The sequence below is a fragment of the Carassius gibelio genome, chromosome B13 (assembly GCF_023724105.1).
Source record: "Carassius gibelio isolate Cgi1373 ecotype wild population from Czech Republic chromosome B13, carGib1.2-hapl.c, whole genome shotgun sequence".
Classification (NCBI taxonomy): Eukaryota; Metazoa; Chordata; class Actinopteri; order Cypriniformes; family Cyprinidae; genus Carassius; species Carassius gibelio.
Genome location: NC_068408.1, coordinates 19,290,737 through 19,312,984, shown reverse-complemented (window position 1 = coordinate 19,312,984; position 22,248 = coordinate 19,290,737). Strand labels below are relative to the sequence as shown.

Genomic DNA, 22,248 nt, shown 5'->3' with positions numbered 1-22,248 from the left:
TGTGTTTGAGTGCCAGTGTGTGTGTGTGTGTGTGTGTGTGTGTGTGGAATGAGTGACATAGCAAGTCGCCTCAAAAAGGCCAATAAATAAATAAACAAATGCAACAGACGTGTCACTGACCCCAATGACAAAAGAGAAATGGGTTTTCATAAGAGTGTCTCCCTGCAAAGATGTGATAGGAGGGAGTGAGGGGGTGTATCAGTGTAGTTAGGAAACTGAGCCCTGAAATTCCATGACCTTTTAAAGGGAGAGCGGCGACAGGTGCTCTCTCACCCCTCTCTATCAGTATCACACGACGGCCTGAGATTTCCTCTGTGCTGAGGCACACACTAAGACTCTGTTCATCGCATATGAGGAAGAGAGTAAACGGAGAGGGGTACAGAGCTTTGTCATCCATTTACCTAATCCACAACAGTACTGCCAAAGTGCATTGCTTTGAGGTTACAACATAGAAGTGAAACTGTCAAACTGGGAAAGTGATATAGTGCTTCGACTGTCTCAATACCACACCTTGCTTTGGTTAGCAAAACATGAATTTATGCAGACACAAATCTGGGGTCTGTTGAATTTTTTTTTTTTTTTTTTGAAATAAGTCTCTTATGCTTACCCAGGCCTTTATTTATTTGATCAGAAATACAGTACAATTGTGAAAAAAATATTACAATTTTAAATACCTGTTTTCTATTTTAATAGAATGTAATTTTTTCATGTGATGGTTAAACTGAATTTTCAGCAGTCATTCTTTAGTGTCACATGGTCCTTCAGGAATCCTTCTGATTTGATATTTTGATGCTCAAGAAATATTTGAAGAGTGTAGATACAAAAGCCTCTAAGTGCAATCTGAAATTTTCTTCTAAAATGTGTATTTTTCTCAGGTTCACATGTTTATGTTTAGTTATTGATTGCCTATTAATTGCCATAATAGTGAAATTACTGAAACTAAACACAGGAGCCTGATAAAAATGCTCAGTTTAGAAAAATAATTCAAATGGCACTTTGGATCTGAACTCTCCATTTATTATCAGTGTCTTAATAAAAACAGTTGTGCTGCTTAATATATTTGAGGAAACCATGAAACATCTTTTTGATCATTAGAAGGTTTTTTTAAAAACTGAATTTATTTGAAAAATAAATCTTTTGTTACACTACGCACGTATTTGCTGTCACTTATGATCAATTTACCGCATCCTTGCTAAATATAATTAACATGTATTAATTTCTTACAAAAGAAAAGCAGAGATGTATTCTCCATTTTGACAGCCAATTCTTCAATCTAACCCCTCTGGTGAATGCATCATCTGGTATAACATGATCACTGTACCTGAAGGAGGGCCGCCTCCAGCTGAAGCCTCAGCTCAAATTTGTCTTGCACATTCCTTCAGAGGCTTGAAGCTTTAACTAGATCCTCCTCTGGCCTGCTAATGCCAGTGGGGAATAGGGTCAATATAACAGATGTAACCTCTCTTTTCTGAATGTTGCATGGCCGCTGTCATTCTTCTGTTAAGAGCAACGTTAGCAACCAGGTGGGGCTGAACTGTAACCGGCCCACTGATTGGAACCTCTTTTAGAAACTTTAGACTGTTCATTTAGCATTAAACACTATATTTTTAAATAGGACACCTGGCTGCTGGCGTCAGATCTCAGTCGTTCTGTGATTACATACCCACTAGGCATGCCTGACCCCGAGCTCTTAACCCTCTCCTGCAGCATGGCCATCTCTCGTAATGTCTCTGCAGAGTACAGACCGATGGGGGAGTTATACTGCTGGCTTTTTTGGCCAGAGGAGGATTTGTCCCTCGGAGCAGCTAAATGCCTTTGAGCAGGCATATATGCTTCTCCGCTACTGCTCACCACAGTGCTATAGGACTGGTTGGTGTGCTTGCTTGAGTAGCTGGAGTTTGTCTCAGCAGAAACCGAGAGAGCCCCATTCATTTGCACAGGCTGATCCTTAAAGGGAAACGTGCGTGTGTGCGGACAGTGTTGAGAAAGAGAGAACAGAAGGAGCCGGTCAGAGGAAAGCTTAGAATTACAATCATTTATGTTAACATTATGGAAAAAATTTATTTGAAAATTGATGACTTGACGTTTTAATGAAAGCAAAAGGAATATTTTACCACAAAAAAAGAAAGAAAATTTGTATTCATAATTTACAGGATGTCTTGTGTTGTTTGAAAAAATAGTTTAGTTTATTTTATAGCCCCGATTTTGTACTCATTATACTGTTAAATTAAAAATTTATTTCCAATAAAATAAAATTATCTCCTTTTTGTTGAGACAAAGAAGAAGGCCTGATTATATTCATTTGTAATAACACAAAAGTGGGAAATGGCTAATGTTTTGAAGAAATAACTTATTCTTTATCTTCTTTAGCATAAAATTAGTTTGTACACTACCATTCAAAATGATCAGCTTTTATAGATTTTTCTGCTTAATATTATTACAACTTAAAGTAACTGTTATAATATAATATATATATAATGTAATTTATACCTCTGATGGCAAATCTTAATTTACTCCGGTCTTCAATGTCACATGATACACAATTGCTTAATATTTTTGTGGAAAGTGTGATTAACTGTGAAATATTATAAATGTATTTTGCATCTTTTCTGAATAAGTATTCATTTCTATAAAAAAAGACCATAAAACTTTTGAACTATACTGTATTTACTAAACAGGCTTCTGAAACAGAGGCTTTAAGATCTTTCCTAGTTATTAAATGGCAAACAATGTTTAGTTAACTTGCTGGAATGTGCAAAGTGAAAGCCAGCAGGGGGCATCATAAGGCTTTTAATATGTACAGTAGTAGAACATCTGTAAAGATATCATACATGATAAAGGCATCCTGAGGTGAGAGAAAACCAAATAACTGAATCTTTTATCTTACCCCTAAAAGAATCTTTAACATAATTCTAAAAAACGATCCCCTTTTGACTGAGGACTTCAGCTGAAGCTTGCACTAAGGCTTGCATAGCTTTTACATTTCATGAACAATCATGTGGAATGTAAGACCTGTGCTTGACTTAAAGTATGTGAATGCACGGACATGTCCTGTATGCAGATATATGGAGAATGCATGACAGTGAGTAACATGTGACAGACCTTCTGATGAGGGATCACAGGCATAGGGGAGTTAATCCTTGGTGTTGTCATGGTAACTGGAATGGGCCGCTTTGACCTGTGATAAAACAGAGTGAGCATTTGAAGAAAATGACAGAAGTGCTAAAGACAGACTGTCTGGATCACACCTTTTATGACAAAATTGCAATCTCAAGTGGTGAACTATAAACATTTCACACACAGATCAGAAAAAAATGCTTTTGTCCAAACAGACTTTGTGCCAAATTGAACCTTTTCAGAAGAAAAACATTTCAAAACATCACTTGCCCTGTACACAAAATGGATAAACTAGCATACTGCACATTGTTTGAAAATTTGTGCAAAAAGAAAAGCACAAAGAACAACTGACAAAAGAGAAGTCCTTGGAACAAAAAGACGACAGATATGTTCTGACAACAACGTTTATAACGTATCTTGACAAGTGTTAAAGTTTATTCCACCCAACATGTCCACTTTCTATCTCTTGCAGAGGGAACTCTGGGATCTATTAAGAGTGTTAAAGCAAAGGAAGGATGGTCTGGTGTAATCCCTGCAGGTATACTCAAAGAGGGCAAAGAAAGGTGAACATGCCTTTTTTGGGGTTTTACTCATGATAAAGTGACCTAACAGTAAACCTGACTTAAGAACTAAGACACATCAGAATTGCAACCTGCGCTGGAGAGATCAAGGATGTTTTTACAAGCTCATATATTTCACCCATACACTAAACACTAACCTTTTAAAAGTGGCCCATACCAGACACACTTTAGCCTGTCACGTACATCATAACACCATCAGCACATTTCATAAAGCAATATGATATCATATTTTGATACATTGTTTAAAGCAAGTCAAAAACCTAATTTGGCATCAATACTGTATATACACTTCTGTTGTGAATTTTGGGGTCAATTCTGACTGATTTCAAGTCTCTTATGCTTAGCAAGGCTGCATTCATTTGATTAAAAATAAGACAATATAGTGTAAAATACATAATCCACTGTATTAAAATATTCTCCAAAGCAAAGCTATATTTTCAGCATCATTACTCCAGTCTTCAGTGTCACATTATCCTTCAGAAATCATTCTGATACGCTGATTTGCTGCTCAAGAAACATTTCTTATTATCAATGATTTTATAAAAAAGCTGAACATTTTTGAGGAATTTAAAATCTTACTGATTCCTTCGAAAAACTTATTTATGATAGTATACAGAATGTTTTTCCACTTAAAAGTGCATCAATATATTTTTAAATGCTTTTTCCACCCTTTAGATATTACCTTTCGATACATAACTTCACATACTGCAATTCATACTCTAATTTTATGGGTAAATCTAGCATATAATTTAAATGAATGCTGAGCTAGTTAAATGAATGTTGAGAAAAATAAAGTTGCATGGATTCTGATCCAATGACAAAGCTCAAAAATCATCTCCATATATGAAAAGTTATGCAGATCAACTGCAGTGTGAACGTAACCTTGTTTAAAGCTATGTTGTGTCAGTCCTTGCAGCACAAGGGTGGAAAAAAGCTTATCATCAACTGATGTTTGATGTTGCTGATGGATGAATGGACACTTGCCAGAGGCTGTGAAGAAAGATTCTAGAAGCTGCAGCTTCTGAGGGCATGATATTCATCCGTCTGTTTTCAAGAGCTTTTCAAATGCTTGTTGAACATGAGCAAAATGAATCAGCAGCCATTCTGATGCGAGTCATAATACTCTTTATATCAACTTTTTCAACTATCATGAAATCATTAAAATCACATGACATTTCCCTGGCTAAACCCATACAGAGCTCATCTAAACTCACAAAATCTCAGTCACATATCTTTATGATATAGTGAAGCTGCAGTCTGTTTATGCTTCATAAAAATGAATCCCATGATTGACTACACTGATCAGACAAGACCTGCTTTAATTACACTGCAGTGAATGAGCCGATAATAGCATATTCATCCAAGTAACCCATGAGACCTGATATCATCTGTATTATTCACAATAATTAATTCAAATGATGAAATCGTTTGTAGCCACTGAATTGACAGATTCTGCCCCAGACCTGTCACTGAAGATACAGATCATTACAAACTTCTAGTCGCAAAGACAGATTAAATATCAGTGTGGATCACAGTGTAAATATGGCAGATTATTATTTTTTTTTTTACCTGCAGAATAGAAGAAACTCCATTTCTATCCAAGAGGCTTCTCTTACATTTCTACAGACTCTCATACACTGTCATACACAATACTGCATTTCCAAGCACTACCACATCCTTCCTGGTTTCAAAAGGTTTTGGCAAGTACTATAATACACAAATGCATTAGAGAGAAGTAAGACTAATTTTTTTATTTATTTGTTAGAATCTGAATGATTTCTAAAAATCATGTGACACTGTAGACTGAAGTAAAGTCAGCTGAAAATTCAACTTCGCCATCACAGGAATAAATTACATTTATATATATATATATATATATATATATATATATATATATATATATTAAACATTAATATTAATGTGTAATATTTTTCACAATATTACTGCTTTTCCAGTACTTCATCCAAATAAATGCATTCTTGGTGAGCATAAGAGACATCTTTCCAAAAGGTTTTTGAATGATCACACACACACACACACACACACAGCTCCAAAACACTAACAATGCACTGTACCTTTGCATGGTGAGGGCCAGATTGAAGTTGGCAGACTTGATCTTGTTTTGGGCCTCCAGGTGTGTCATCCCCTCTGTGCTGACCCCATCAATGGCCACGATGATGTCACCCTGGTTCAGGTTGCTGGAGGCTGCCTTACTCCCTGGTGTAATCTGCCACAAACCACACAAGCTTTAAAATGACATACTGGCAGGTCAGCACTTCTGCAAACACAATACTTAAACAAGGCAATAATTTGGTCTTTATATGTCTGCCTCCACATGAGATTGATAACATAGGTTGGATGTTTGTATGATTAAAGATGAACAAAAGAGAAGGCTCTGTCAATTACAGGTGCTTGCTTGATACCCTCTTAATAAAATTAGTGGAGGATAATAACACACACAGATCCTGAATCCATGACAGCTGGGTGCACAAAGAGATCTTAAGCACACATTTGGCATGGTGCATGCTTAGTGCTTGAACAGATAATGTGTTCCTCTTGCTAAAAATAAGAATAAAGTCATGTGCATAGTCTACAGACCCCAAGTCTGAAATAATGCATATTAAGTATATAATGTAAATGAAACAAAAACATGTCTGGGTCATATTTTGCATAATTTCAACAGGCTTTGTGAGATTTATTAATATCTTTTGTTCCACAAATATTATACAAATGTTAAATTTGTTATATACGGTAGCGTACTGTTAAAAGGTTTGAGGTCAGAAATATATATATTTTTAAGAAATTTATTAAATTAAAGTGTGTATGCTAAATGTTTTTTTTTTTTTTTTGCATTTCCATCTGTTTTGAATTTGTAATAATTGCATGCACATCAGAGCCAAGGATTTAGACACAGAAGTGCAAGGACTGCAATTTCAAGAGCCTGAGAAGTAGACCAGCCATAACAAGAAAATGAGAAGTATGTCTGAAACAGCATACAAGACATGCAAGATCACTCTTGAAAGTTAGTTTGTTGTCAATTATCCAAATGCTAAAAAGCAGTAAGATGTTTATTTAGAGTACAATAACCACATTTAAATTTTGAGAAATGTCAAATTTCATTTTTTATTGTAAACATATTTCAAAATAAGTCTAACAGGTTTGGAATAACATGAGAGTAAGTAAATAATGACAGAATTTTCATTTTTGGGTGAACTATCCCCTCTAAAGTGCTTAAAGGTACAGGTTGTAGGACCTGCCACAAGAGGGCACACTACCAAAACAATAACAATCGCGTGGTTTGATGATGCTAAGAAGGAGAGTGGAATGATGGGATTTGTTGTATTTGACCCAACCACTGATGACCATCAATCAGACAAATTAAAGATAAATCATGGATTTAACGGATGCAAAGTCGCGATCAGACTATGGATTTAGACGCGTCCTCGCACGGGTCTAGAGACGCAATGCCTTGTGTTTGGTGTGTATGCCCTATAATACTAATCTTGTTGATCGTTATAATAGCATACGCTTTCTGTAAAGATACGAATCAAAAAACTCACTTGTCGAGTTAAACAAAAGCGAGATCGGCATCTCTTTCTAGTTGAAGTTTGTCGCGAAGCTCTCTCCATTTAGAAAATGCAACACCGATATTGATTCTCGCTCTTTCTCTCCTGTCCCAAACTCTTCTTGGGTCATTTGGTTGGCCCGTACGCTTACGATTACGGGAGCTGTCCTTGTTGACAGAACCAGCGGCAGACGGTAAACAGTAATTATGTTCCATAAATAAGTAACACAATCCACCATAAAACGTGCATGAAGAAGTAAATAAGGAACTGCTTGAAGCAAGCTAGTGGTTTGCTGGACACTAGATACTACTTCCGCATTTGTCCACGACACTGTTTTCATGTGGTTTCTACGTCAGTAACGGCGGTAACAAAGGGTAACTAACGTCATTGACAGGCGACTGCACTGCCCCGTGTCACTGTTTAGAATGGGAATTTTCTCATAATTTACAAGTAGTTGAAAACATTAGATATTGTTAGTAATCAGCTGGACAAAATATATAACACTAGCCTAGTGGTTTTTGGATATTTTACTGCAAATATCTTACAAATTGTACCTTTAACTCTAAACCATAACACTAACAGAACAATCAAATTAGCAAAAAAAAAAAAAAAAAAAAAAAATCAGCCATCAATAATATTTATTCTTTGGCTTTTCAATGATTTAGATCAGTGTCAGACACCGATCAGTTCTTGCTGTTTGATTCTCACTAATTACTGGGAAGCTTTGGAAGCCTGTGGTACCTAGATTGAGCTTTTGACAAACCAGCATATGGTCCAGCAGGAATACCAAACTGACAGACGGAAAGGAGCAGCAGAGCTGGCCAAAGAACATCATCATGCACTATGTAGCTACAACATATGATGGAATGAAAAATAGGTTAAAACAAAATGACTCCTTATAACTACAGGCACTTATAAATCCTACTACACAACAGTTAGAGTTCTCTAATTTGATTGGTTAAATATATACATATTAACATGGCCAAATACTCTCATCTGATACTTTTATGAGACTTCTCCTGGTACATCAAAGGCGAGACAATTAATAACATAGGGATAAACTAGTAATCAGCATACAAGAAAGATTAAAACTAACATGCATCAAGGATATCTGGTTACTAGTGTAAAGCTGATAATTGTTTGGCAAACATAGAATCTTTGATTGCATGCCTTGAGTGTTTGCTTATGAAATATTTTGGTTAATTTGATTATGCTTTCAGCTCCCATAAGAGCATAATACTCTTAGCTGAGTTTATCTTATTTAATCATGGTTACCCATTGCACATATTTTTGCACGGAATCAAAAAGAAAAAGAAAAAGCATGCAGATTCAACATCATTTTGATAATCCAGTCCATAAAATCTCGCAAATCAGTGCAGTAAAGCTTGCAGCGTGTGGCTACTGTGTGTAATATCTTTAAAAATGTATCGGTATGTGACAGCTGTGTTTCCACTACTGTGGTCACGTCCACACTGTGGATGAGCTTAACATGATCAATGCAATCCGACACCTGGATGGTCCATATATCCAGGCACTTCACACATACTCATGGGCAAATATGACAGATTGTAGTTGCCCTTCTTGCATACGGCCATGGCACAGTTTTTAATAATAATTTTCTCAAATGAATTACCAGCTCAAATTCACTGACCATGTTTATGAACCCAATATAACTGCACCCCCCAACTGCAGAGCTCCTATCCTCTGGCACGAATTCACAAATAACTGAAGTCCGTCTCATATGCTTATTGAGGTACAAGCCTGTAAAAGTAAGCCACAGTATGTTTAGCAAAAAACCTCTGCTGGTCTGGGTATCTAACGTCCAACCTTTTGATGTTGGAATGATTATGCTCACAGTTAGATGGCCACAATGAGTCTAAAATAGCTTTGAATGACTTCCTCCTTCTTTCAAAAAAGTGTTCAGTATATATAAATACCCACAGTGGGTAGCAATTGCAGTTTTTTCTCGCTTTGACAGCTGCTGTAATTGTGTATGTGTGAATGGGTGCTATCCACTAGAGTGCAGGGGTTGTTTTAAGAGTCTTCTTCCACTATAAATCAAGTCTAATCGCCATATCTAGCAGGGGGAGTGGCCTGTCACCTTCAGAAAGGCCACTGTGACAGTAATGTTCATGTGCTGGGGGCAACATCCCCATAAAATGATCTGTGCCACAAATTAAAAGTGAAAGTTATATGGGTTTTGAACAACAGTAATTGTAATAAAAAAAAATACATAATAAAAAACCTTAATGGCAGAAGAGAAATACATTTTGCAAAACTCATATTTACTTATTTTAGTAAATGCACGGATACTGTTGCTTTGTGCCAAGTTAGCAAAACTAATGGCAAAAGGAAAAGGAAGGGAGCATGGGAAAACAAAGGCTTGGAGAGACTGAAGGGAGGATTACCAGGCCTGGCACACAAAACATGCATTAACTCTCCATTCTAGCTCATTCCAATTGATGCCTGGATGAATGAGTGGCTGATATGCCAGCTCAAATCTCCTGCTCACTCACAGCAGCAGCACAAAGAAGCTGTTCTGTGGGTCAAGTAAATCAGGGGCGGGGCAGGGGGAGGGTGTTTTAGGCCACAGAGAAAACTAAAGAGATATTTAATGGCTTGACAAATGAACCGTAAAGGAAAAAAAAAATGAAGCCAACATGAAATCAAAATGCATCCTATATGCATTCTTAATAAACATTTCTGGTCTTATTGTGAATGATTGTTTTTGTGCAATGAGTGCAAACAGATCGAAACAAAAAAAAAAAATTCCAGTGCAAAATATAATTTTAATAATTTCTCTATAATGGATAAAGTCCCACTATTTGTTTTCAGAGAATATCCGATTACACAACATGCACAACCATTCAAAATTTGGGGACGGTAAGCTTAAATCTTTATCTTGATGATAAGATAAGAAACAATAAGATCTGTACCAGTCATGATTTGAACTCACAGTCATGGTGTCTAAATATCTGAAATGGTGAAGACTTGTCCATGATTGAGGCCTGAGCACTTAACCAGATGGGCTCATTTATGCTAACAAGACCGAAAAGAATCCGACACCATATGAATGCAATGTGACCTGATCCTCTCCTGCTGTAGCACCCCTCATATAAGAGCTGAGGAAACCTGCCCAACACCGAATGAATAAAACACATGTGAAAAAGACCAAGAGTTTATCACAGCACATCAAAGCCAACCTGTTGAATCATCGGAGAACAAGCTTTGGTTAAACACATCAAACATTCCTATACTTCTGGAAGGAACAGGAGTTATTTTGCTGGATGTTGGTATATAATAGCTCTTAGAGTCTTCCCCAGCAGGACTGACCTGACCTTCAGCAGCCATCTAAAAACAGCTCTGCCTGTCAGCAGCACCAGCTTCAGGCTCTCACGGCAAACTATCTGAGAGAGACTAGCATTATATAATAACATTATAGACGTGTCCCAAGGAACAATGTTGTTTTCTGACTAGTTTGTACATCAAGATAATTAGTTAAATAAATCAAGTTAAATTAACTGCATGCTTTATGATGTGTGCATAGATCATAAGGTTAGTCTAGTGCACCACAACTGAATGGCATCATCTCTTAACCTGATCCAATGTGACACAAATTCAGTCAATCAGAAGACATTTTATGTTTAATGTACAGCAATGGAGCAATATTTTGAACCACAGACTTTTCACACGAACGGGGTAACCAATTTGATTATGCAAAAACAGATATGAATATTGAATAAACAATCGATAAAACATCCTGTCACTTGTTACAGTAAAAAAAAATTTTTTTTAATTATCTGATGCAATACCATTCAAACTTGTTTTTTTTCTCTTATGATTAAAAAGGCTACATTTATTTGCTCAAACCTACAGTCTAAACAGAAATGTTATAAAATATTATTACAATTTAAAATAAATGCTTCCTATTTTGATAATTCTTTAAAATGTAGAGTTGAATTTTCAGCAGCTATTTCTATAGTCTTTAGTGTCACGTGATCCTTTAGAAATCAAGTAAATCAATATGCTGATCCGCTGTTCAAGAAACATTTCTTAAATATATCATTATGTGATACTTAATAATTTTGTGAAAACCATGCAACTTTTTTGTCAGGATCATTTGATGAAATTTGTAAGTATAGCATTTATTTGAAAGATTATACATTTTTTATTGTCAGTTATGATCAACTTAATGCTCCTTGCTAAAAAAAACTAAAAAACAATGGTTTTTAAAATAAAAATGAAATTGTACATAGTTAAATCACATAAATTATTTGCAACGGGACCAGTGAAAATATATATTCTATAAAAATTAATAAATATAGTGAGCTATACATTACACAAAAATCAAGCAACAATGAAAGACTAAAAAGGCTACTAAGCCACGTTTTTCTTCCAACTAGCTCAAGGGAACGGAGAATGAAATAGCTTTAAAAATGAAGTTGGTTTGTGTTCATCTGCCAGCATCAATCTTTCTGAAGAATGACTGGAATGAACAATTTCCCTCTGCTCATTAGAGAATAGGCGTGTGGAGAGATGTCATCTAAGCAGTCCAGCACTGGACAGTCACAATGAAAATCAACACTGTTGGGAACGCTCTTACCAGGGGTTTTGTGCTATTTTAAGAACTTGGAGAAAAAAAAAGAAAAAAAAACAACTTTGAATGTGGTCCAAGTGAAGAGACAGCTACATTTATGTCATTAATCCAACACGCTGATAGTATTAATGCAGATCAAATTCAAGCCAACCATAAAACTCAATCTTCACAAGCTTTAACTGGATGCTCAGTGAATACCATATGAATGAGAGTAGCTCTTAATTTGAAACGTCCATATTTGAACACCCTAATATCACTTCACAAAGGTGAAACACTATTCCACCAGTTGGTGCATTAGAGTACGTCAAAAAGAGCTCTCAATTATAGTTTGCTGAGTTTTATAATATTAGACTACTGCAAATGCCCTTCACCGGATGAAACATCCTCAAACTATTTGGCAGATCCTAAAGAGTGGATGCCTGTTGACATTTAACTATCACATTTTTTCAGAGGCAAACACATTTCTAATGACACCACAGTGTCAAATGAAATGTCACAGAACATTAGTGTAAGTATAAGGTGATTTAGCGCTGGGTAACCCCATAACTTTCCTCTTTTACATTGGTGGTCCCAACCCCCCTTCACTCCTACTACATTCAATACATTCAGCTGACATGTTATAACTTCCAAAACTACATCTGCCATTTGACAATATCTCTTTGTTGCTGTTACTTAATAACTGTCTAATGCATTCTCCAGATAAAAGTATTATTTTCCTTAGGAGTCCCTTTTCATCCAAACCACCCAGAGGTATTTATATCCCTCATCTGCTGCTTTCAGTTTGAACTGAATTGCAAGTTCATGCTTTCTGTGTGCCATCTGTTACAGTCTGAGCTGCTCTCAGCCAAGAGAACCCCTCATTCCAGCACCTAGCACTGAATAGGAGCACTCAAAGACACAGCCGTACACAAAAGCATCTGCCAACAAGATTTCAAACAATTCAGAAGGCCAGAATATTAGCCGAAGAAAGTAAAGGAATATACTTGTGTATTGTCTGTTATATGTCAGTACAATCCTTCAAAAGCATTTGAAAAATGTATAAACTAAAATAGAGTATAATGTGCAGGCAACTGGACTTCTCATCTGTTTGGAATACTGATGCATTGTGTTTTTTTCTAAATTACAACTGCAATAATCAAGCAAACAAATAAATAAATATTTCTTATACTTCTAATAATTATATATGTAGAATTTATATTATATGTATAATACATATTAATATAACTATATATTACAAAGATTGCATTTGATTGGAAATACAGTAAAAAGTGTAATAATACACACACACACACACACACACACACACACACACGTATACAGTGCCATGAAAAGGTTTTTGCCCCTTTCCTGTTTTTTTTTTTTTTTTTTGGTGCATATTTGTTACATTTAAAAAATTCAGATCAAACTAATTTTAATATTACATAAAGATAACCAGAGTAGATACAAAATGTAGTTTTGAAATAATCTATAATCCCCCTAAATCTAATAACTGGTTGTGACACACTTTGCAGCAACATCTGCAATCAAGAATTTGCAATAACTGGCAATGAATCTTTCACATTGCTGTGGAGGAATTCTGGCCCACTTCTCTTTGCTGAATTGTTTTTAATTCAGCCACACTGGAGGGTTTTTGAGCATGAATGGACTGTTTAAGATCATGCCACAGCATCTCAATTGGATTTAAGTCTGGTCTTTGACTTGGCCACCCCAAAATCTTAATTTTGTTTTCCTTAAACCATTCAGAGGTGGACTTGCTGGTGTGTTTGGGATCATTGTCCTGATGCATATAACCCAAGTGCACTTGAGCTTGGGGTCACAAACTGATGGCCGGACATTTTCCTTCAGGATTTTTTGATAGAGTGAAGAATTCATTCTACCATCAATTATGGCAAGTCATCTAGGTCCTGAAGCTGCAAAGCAGGCCCAGACCATCACACTTCCACCACCATGTTTGACTGTTGGTATGATGTTGGTTTTTACACCAGATGTAACAGGACACACACCTTCTAAAATTTTTAACTTTTGTCTCATCAGTCCACAGAATATTGGCATGATGTGTTGCTCTTCAAGTATGCTTCAGTTTCAGTTTCACGTAGGGCCAGGTAGGTTTGGAAAGGATTTTTCCCTTAATAAATTAAATCATTTAAAAACTGCATTTTGTATGTACTTACATTATCTTGGTGTAATATAAAAATTTGTTTAAACTTTTAAGTGTGACAAATATGCAAAATAAATAAATAAAAACAGGAAGGGGGCAAAAACTTTTTTATGATACTGTATGTATGCATGTGTGTATGTATGTATATATATATATATATATATATATATATGTGTGTGTGTGTGTGTGTGTGTACAACCAATCACAGCGCACCATTCCACGCACTCTAGACAGTAATGGCAGCACTCTGAAATACGCCCGGCATCCTAGTTTTCCTCATCTACTTTGTGATCAACAAACAAGGGATGCAAGATAAATCACATGTGATTGTCATGTGCATCTCGTCAGTAAAGCTGGTTCTGTGATTAATGGTACCAGTAAATCTCCATGTGCTTTCAGATGGAAATTAATGAGATGCATTTAATACAGAGAGCAGTAGATCACTGACCAGCTACGCAATATCACGTTCATTAGATGAATCCCATTTGATAATGCGTAGCTTGTTAGTGTTAGTGTTTTTATTAATGCCATTTCTGTATTTGTTAATACAGCACATAGCACTAGTCAACTAAATTCATGTAACATGGCAAAGAAGAATGCACTTTTGGAAGTTGAATGTAAGGGAAATGTTATTTTGGAATTTCTGTGGTCTAATGTCATGTTGTTCATGTTCTTATTCATGATTAAATTTGGTTTTATTGCTGTAATTAATTTATAGCATTAACAAAATGACCCGTTGAATTCATTTTGGAAGCAATGACTGATGATTGTATTTTTAGTCCAGTGCCTGTATATAAGATTAGTATTGAAGTTCAGAAGCTGTGGATCATCTTACTATGTAACAGTTTCAATATGAAAAATAACTTTCATATTGATTTAATGGATTTATTGCATTTTGAGAAAAAACTGTATCATTGATTTATTGAAATTTTTTTTTTTTGGGGGGGGGGGGGGGTAAAATTTTATAAAATATCTTTGAAAATCAAAACCTGGATTTTAATTTTTTTATGTTATTATAACCGAAAGATGCTATGTGAAAGTTTGAAACAGGAAATAGTGGTTTTCATCTTGCCACTTTCTTGGTAAAGAAAACACATTTTTACTCAAATTAAAAAAAATTGATTTATTGTGTTTTGGAACCAAACACTTCATACATATATATTAAAGAATTTAGTCTTCACTGTCACATTATGTTACAGAAATCATTCAAAAAAAATTATTTGGTGCTTTTGTACAGTTTTTCAGGATAAACTGAAAGCACAGCATTTATTTAATATAATTTTAATATTAATAAATATAATATAATAAATATAATATATATTATATTATATTATATTATATTATATTATATTATATTATATTATATTATATTATACACAGCTAATTATTCTTCGATCTCAACAGCTCATAAACAGGTTCAGAAGAGTTAATTACTGCATGTTTTAAGACTCAAAGTCTCCAGCACTGAACTGGAATTCTCACTGGCTGATCAGTAAATAGCACCCAGGCCGTCTGTCTCCTTCGGGCTGGTGAATAATATTCATCCTCTTAAGTTACACGGATCCTTCTCAGACCTACTAATGTGATACTCAAAGCAGATGTAAATCTACGTCTTGATTCTAATACAGAATAACAGAACACTTCTTGACTCCCACACACCTGTGAGGTATTTTTATAGAAAAGCCCCCTGTCGAGTCAAGCTGCAGCCAGAACAAACGTGTTGGGTACCACCTGTCACTCTACAGTGACTGACTAGGCCCTGTGTTACTGGTCTTTTCCTGTAGACAAACAGACCTGCCACACACCTCTTGATTTAGATATTCTTAGCAACTCTTAGTAATTCTTAGTATTCTTAGAGGCCAAACGGCTTTCAAATGTTGCAAATAAAAAGCCCTAGAAAAGCGTCAGAGGATTCCAAACTGCATTATGATACTGTTGAGGGTATATACACGTCACTATAATATGACAAACACTATAGGAGAGAGTGTAGGACAGACATTCTTCCTGAGACATGCTTTTAAACTATGTTGGCAGAGGTGATAAAATGGCAGTGCATCATCTCTTTGTGGCATGTATTAACACTGTTTGACCGCTCGATCACTGTCTGATATTTTTTACACAAGAGGATCTATTTTTCCAAGACCCTCTAATGCCAGCAACATATTGGGGTGAATCTGTCCTCCTCACTACTAGGCATCTGAGAATAGGTGCATGTGGACTGTGCTCTTATTTGAAGACACACTTCAACATTATCACAAAAACAGATACATTTATAGTCAAACGCACTCGTGCCAATATAATGTTTTCTGACATGTTCTCAATATGATTTCAAGAAGTAAAATCTCTCAACTATGTGAGTTTGCAGAGGTAGAATTGTTACAATACAATGAGAACTGACCTTCGTGTTTTACGATAAAGCCCTCATAAAGAGCCTTTTTCATTCATTCGTCCTGAATTCCTCATATATATCGAACTACAATTTCACAGAACTAGCTGTTCAAGGGAAGCATTAGTCATCATGACTTTACGTCACACGCAAGAACAACAGCAGAACAAGGATGAATCGACTCGAGTGCAATGAACTGACAGCAAACATCCCAATCAATACTGTACATCTACACTGGAAATATGGATTTACATGATTCCTCAATAAAGCAGCATTGCAGAAAAACTACTAAATGATTCAGAAAAACAAAAACAAAAAAACATTTCACAATATCTTACAGCACAAAAAGCCGATACACAAACTTTACACCAAGAAACCAAATCACTTCTGTGAGGATCAAACTGCACATGCCCAATGCAAGTTTCTAAATCAAGAAGGATATATCATAATGATAACAGCATTATAATTTATGAGAAGCATATTTCATATGCTTTTCATACTATTACATAACAAACAACTCTGGATCAGTGACAGATCAGCAAAGGATCAAGTACCACAATAACAATAATGACTGAGCAAAGGAACTACAAATCAATGAAATGATGAACCATATTTTAATGCTCATAATATGAAAATTGGTCTGTGAGATTTGGAAAATTACCTTGAGCTCAAACTGAATTGAACTGAATTCCAATATGAGTAAAACACTCACTCATTCTTATTCATCTGAAAATTTCAACTAGACTCAATCTACACTGATTGGTATGCGAGTAACTGCTAATTTACTAATGAATCACTGGCTGTTTGGCCAAGATTTGGGGGTCTTACCCTGGAAACGGTGAGGGGCATGTTGAAGTCCTTGCCTCCTTGCAACCGGAAGCCCCAAGGCGAAGGTCCAGCGAGTGAAACGTTGTACGAACTCATTGTTCAACAAAGCCTGTGTGTTGTTTAAGCAACAGAATTTCTCCAAACGGATCGGGAGAATGGATTTGGAGGGGGGCGGGGCACGTGCCAAACAGCCTCTGAAAGAAGAAGGGGGAAAAGAGTGTCAAATGAAAGTAAAACTCACAATCTCTACAATACAAAAAAAAAAAAAAAAAAAAACCTGCAGGCCAAAAGGGTCAAAGTAACAGCTCAAAACAAGGAATTGAGGCCCAGCCAAACTGCAACTAATGCAAAATAACTAGAGCAACAGAGAAGAGCTATGAGCTAGAGGAAGAGGAAGAGGATTCTTGCCTGTTCAGATGAGCTGGACAGACAGCCTAAGAATAGCTGCCCCTCTGCCGAGAGCGACAGCACTATGGCATTGTGGGGAGGGGGAGGAAGGGGTACTTATATGGCATGTAAGGGGACACCCAGAATGCCAGGCCTCATATGATTCACAGAGCTAATATAGCCTCCTCTTAGGCTAAAAGATTTTTCTAGACTCCTTTCTTCTAGGACGCCTAATCTACCTGGGTCCTTGGCTAGTTTTGGTTTGGGTTAGGGTTAGAGTTAGGCTTAACTCCTTGCAAGTGCAACCTGGCTGATTCTGAAAAACAGTCAGCAAAAGGTCAGAGTTAATTGGCAGCCCCTACGGACACAAACAAGCTTATCTCATTCATTCACAATGCAGTCTGGAATTGAACTGTGTCTCCTGTTTAAATGAAGCATCTATCATCGGTCTAAATACACTGACATTTTAACATACACTACCGGGTCAGTATAATACTTTTTAAGAAATTCAAATTTGAATTTGAATCAAAACTGTATGGTCATTTGTAATGTTGCAAAAGATATAAAAAATAAACATTTCATAGTTTCCACTGAGATATTAAGCAGAATTTCCACACCCATAATGAGAAATATTTTTTTGAGCAGCAAATCAGAATAATTTCTAAAGGATTATGTGACACTGAAGTCCGGAGTAATGGCTGCTGAAAACTTAGCTTTGAAGCTATTTAAAGCAATACATTTTATTTTAAAGGATATTTAAACAGTTATTTAAATCGTAATAAAATTCACAATATTATATTTTATTGCATTTTTAATCATATAAATGCAGCCTCGGTGAGCATTAGAGTCTTACTGACCCCAAACTTTTGAATGGTAGTGTACCTTTACAAATACATGAACTTTCTGGATGCAATCAATCACTCTAAATTCATACATTTAAAATATTCCACTGGCATTGTTATCATAATGCAGGACATATATTTTTATTCTTTATTGCAATGAAACCGTGAATGGCATCTACATGAGATAATGTTATCCCAAGCATTCAGAGGCATCTGGAGGTTCTTTATGAGCAGCTTTAAACAAAGAACGAGTGGCAGTGAGAAAAGGCTGATATACTCTTATTGCTCTCAGAGAACCGAGATAAGAGGTCCTCTCGTGCACCAGCACATCACAAGCTCCGCATCGGGACATCGGAGGAAAGATAACCACTGAGGACCTGCCTGTTCACCCAGCCTAATTTGGGAGACCTTTAGTTTGCAGCTAAGTTTAGCACTCTTTGTCAACGGAAGAATTTGAAGTAATACTGTACATGAATGTTCAACAATCATGCCACAACAGACAGCATTTCAGAGAGCAAGTCTCCTGGACAGACATTGCTTTGATAATTAATACAGTGCTTGCCATTGTGAGCCTTGGCAAAGACAACATACTATTATTGTAAAAACTTGCATTGGGTTTTTCTGATTTAAAGTATTTTCTGATTCAAGTTGCTGTATATTTTCTAACCAGACATACTGTATATGGTATGTTACAATGTTATGGTATATTACAATGGCATATATAAATATATATATATATATATATATATATATATATATATATATATGTGTGTGTGTATGTATATGTATATATATATATATATATATATATATATATATATATATATATATATATATATATATATATATTACTGCTGTCAAATGATTAATCGCATTCAAAATAAATGTTTTTGTTTATGTGTACATACTGTTTATATTAATTATGTATATATAAATACAAACACGTATGTACAAGCATGTATATATTTAAGAAAATGTGTTATGTTTATATATTAAATATACTTAGGCTATATATATACACACACACACATAATATATATAATATACCCACACATGTAAATACACAGTATAGTAACTTAGCAACCATTACTCCGATCTTCAGTGTCACATGATATTACAGAAAACATTGTAATGTTTTGATTTGGAGCTCAAGAACCATTTCTAATTATTATCAATATAGATTTTTTTATTTTACATTTTTCATGATGAATAGAAAGTTCAAATGCACAGCATTTATTTAAAATATATAGTACATAAATACACATCTGTATGTGTGTGTGTGTGTGTGTGTGTGTGTGTGTGTGTGTATATATATATATATATATATATATATATATATATATATATATATATATATATATATATTAATAATAATTTTTAGATAGATCACATTATCACTGAATACTGATGGCTTTACAGCAGACTGAATGAGAGTTTGCACATTAGTTGAACCACCAATACGAAACTACACAATCGCAATGCAGCAGGATATTGCACTAGTTGATTTATAATTACTTGGTCAGTTGTGTGCATACAAACAGAGAACAGATGCCACCTGTAGACAACATGTATGCCACTTCAGTTAAAGCTTTACACTTTAACACATTTTCACCATGGACAGTAGTGAATTACATGTCGCTACTACAGTACATGCAAATATAACTGATCCAACTTTGACCAGATAGAAACATGCAAAACGTAAATAATGTCCCATGCAAAACTACACACATCAGGAAAAAATAAAAAAATATGTACTTCAAAGAGCTCGAGCATCAGTCAATCAGTTTTGCCAAATCCAAAACCAGACCCATGCCTCTCACAACAAATTCAAAACAATAACAGACAAGCCACTGACTGCAGAATAGTCTATATTTAGAATCGAAGTAATATGTATAAATACATCGGGTAGGTATGGGAGAATGGGAAAACTATGAATGAAGCCCTAACTGAGAGACAATGCTTTTAGAAATGTTTTCACGCGACTGCACGACTCGAGCCCACTGTCAAGCCTGTTGCCTCCATTTCTATTCAACAAACCATTAAAGACAAACAGCTTCTCAAAGTTTTGCTTCAACCTACATTGCATGCTTAAAAGTTGCTTTATTTTGACAGCCGCGAGCCTTGCAGTTCGAAGTCGCTCCGTGTCCTCTAGAGGCGAGCTCTGTCACTCACGCCAGATCCCCAAAAACCCCGGTGTACTGTGCGTTAGCACACGGGACGCAAACTGACCAATCATACTATGCTGAAGGATTATCTCATGAATATTAATTATAGAATGTGGCGTTCCGCCAGTTGGCCTCTCTGATTCGCTGGAATGCAGTCGCCGAGCTAATCACCTGGAGAATTAACGAATCATCATATGGTGAGCGTTTGGCTTATGAATATTAATTAGGTATTGTGACTGATGTGTTAGTGGAGTTACCAAGCAACACAGCATGACCTGATAAATATTAATGAGTAAAGCCTTTTTTCCCCATAGTAGGATTCGTAATTCCCACACGGGACGGGGAGACGGAGGGCGAGGGATTTTCATTAGAGAGGAATTATTAAAGAGACAGTCGTCCCTCTGTTGCCTTTGTCAACTGTTTTTTTAAAAAAATACATCTGACCTATAACAAATCCTCAAAAGCCATCAGACTTTCTGCAGGGCCCTATATTTAATTCACTAAAATTAGGTCTCAGCCATATTTAAAATAGCTGTTTGAGTTTAACATAGAAAAAAGAATCTTTAACCAGCACCAGATTGTTTACTGGTCTTTAAACTGGTGTAGTGGGTCCATCAGCTAAATTGGTTCTGTTAGCTGGTCTGCAACTGCAGTTTGACCAGCCGATAAGTCTCCTAAAAAGCAGTGGAGTATAACTGAGAACTAGATGTGATGAACGGGTGTTATTTATATCTGCTGATGTACAGGTGGCACTGTTTGGAGGTTTTGGGAGAACAGTGGACCCCAGAGGACCCATCAGTAACACTGACTGAATGAAGAACTGCTGTTAGTGACACACTTGAGGGGTTTTTGCATGCCACATCAGGTTATGATGCAGATCCTGCCTCCCTAGAACACTTCAGCCATAACTCCCAGAGTTGGGACGCAAAAGATATATTTAGTTTTTCATGCTCAGATACAGCATACATTACTTACAATCAGATTTTTCCATGAATCATATTGACATGCTGATGTAAATGCTTAATGCTAGATGGATTAATATTAACTTTTAGACATGAGAAACTTTTTCTTTGAAGATAAAAGAGTGCTAAAACGCATACTTTTGTTACTTTTCCAACCCATAAAGAAATTTTGTGCGGACATCTTTTTAATTTAACCAGTTGGATGCATTTTGGGTGAATAAAAGTTCCAATTTATTAAAATCCCTTTTTTTTTCAGTAGCGTACATCAGTCTGTATTTGTTTGTCCTCTTTACACCATTTTATTATATTATATTAATGTTATTAAGTCAGGCTTAAAGTCACAACAAACTAAACAGTGGGCTCAGAGGGGACAGAGGGGCAGATGTGTTTAGCCTTTGGGTACAATTAATGCAAAATTACTTGCAGAACCACAAAAAGAAAATAATACCACTAATAAACAACTTGCATATCTGTATCCCTCCTTTCTCATTATGTTTAAGAGCAGGCTTCTTGTCATGTAAAAGCACATTCATGCTCAGAAGTATTTATCCTGACAATGTTGGGAACTCTTGCTGTGATGCAAAGGGAAAACCATGAAAGTTGTGGTTGTGAAAAAAATGTCAAATCATTTCTGACAACATGTACTAGTGAGGATAGCA

General features: G+C 35.8%; 1 protein-coding gene across 1 annotated transcript in view; it reads right to left on the bottom strand.

Moving 5' to 3' along the window:
• ldb3a (LIM domain binding 3a) overlaps positions 1-17,789 on the bottom strand; it is a 36,247-nt gene extending 18,458 nt beyond the window's left edge. The window contains exons 1-4 of the mRNA XM_052573074.1: positions 17,642-17,789; positions 17,234-17,427; positions 5,774-5,925; positions 3,103-3,178 (exon numbers count right to left, since the gene is read on the bottom strand). Coding sequence (XP_052429034.1) covers positions 3,103-3,178; positions 5,774-5,925; positions 17,234-17,329 — 324 coding nt within the window. The 5' untranslated portion in view covers positions 17,330-17,427; positions 17,642-17,789. The remainder of the gene's footprint in view (positions 1-3,102; positions 3,179-5,773; positions 5,926-17,233; positions 17,428-17,641) is intronic.
• Positions 17,790-22,248: the final 4,459 nt, after the last annotated feature.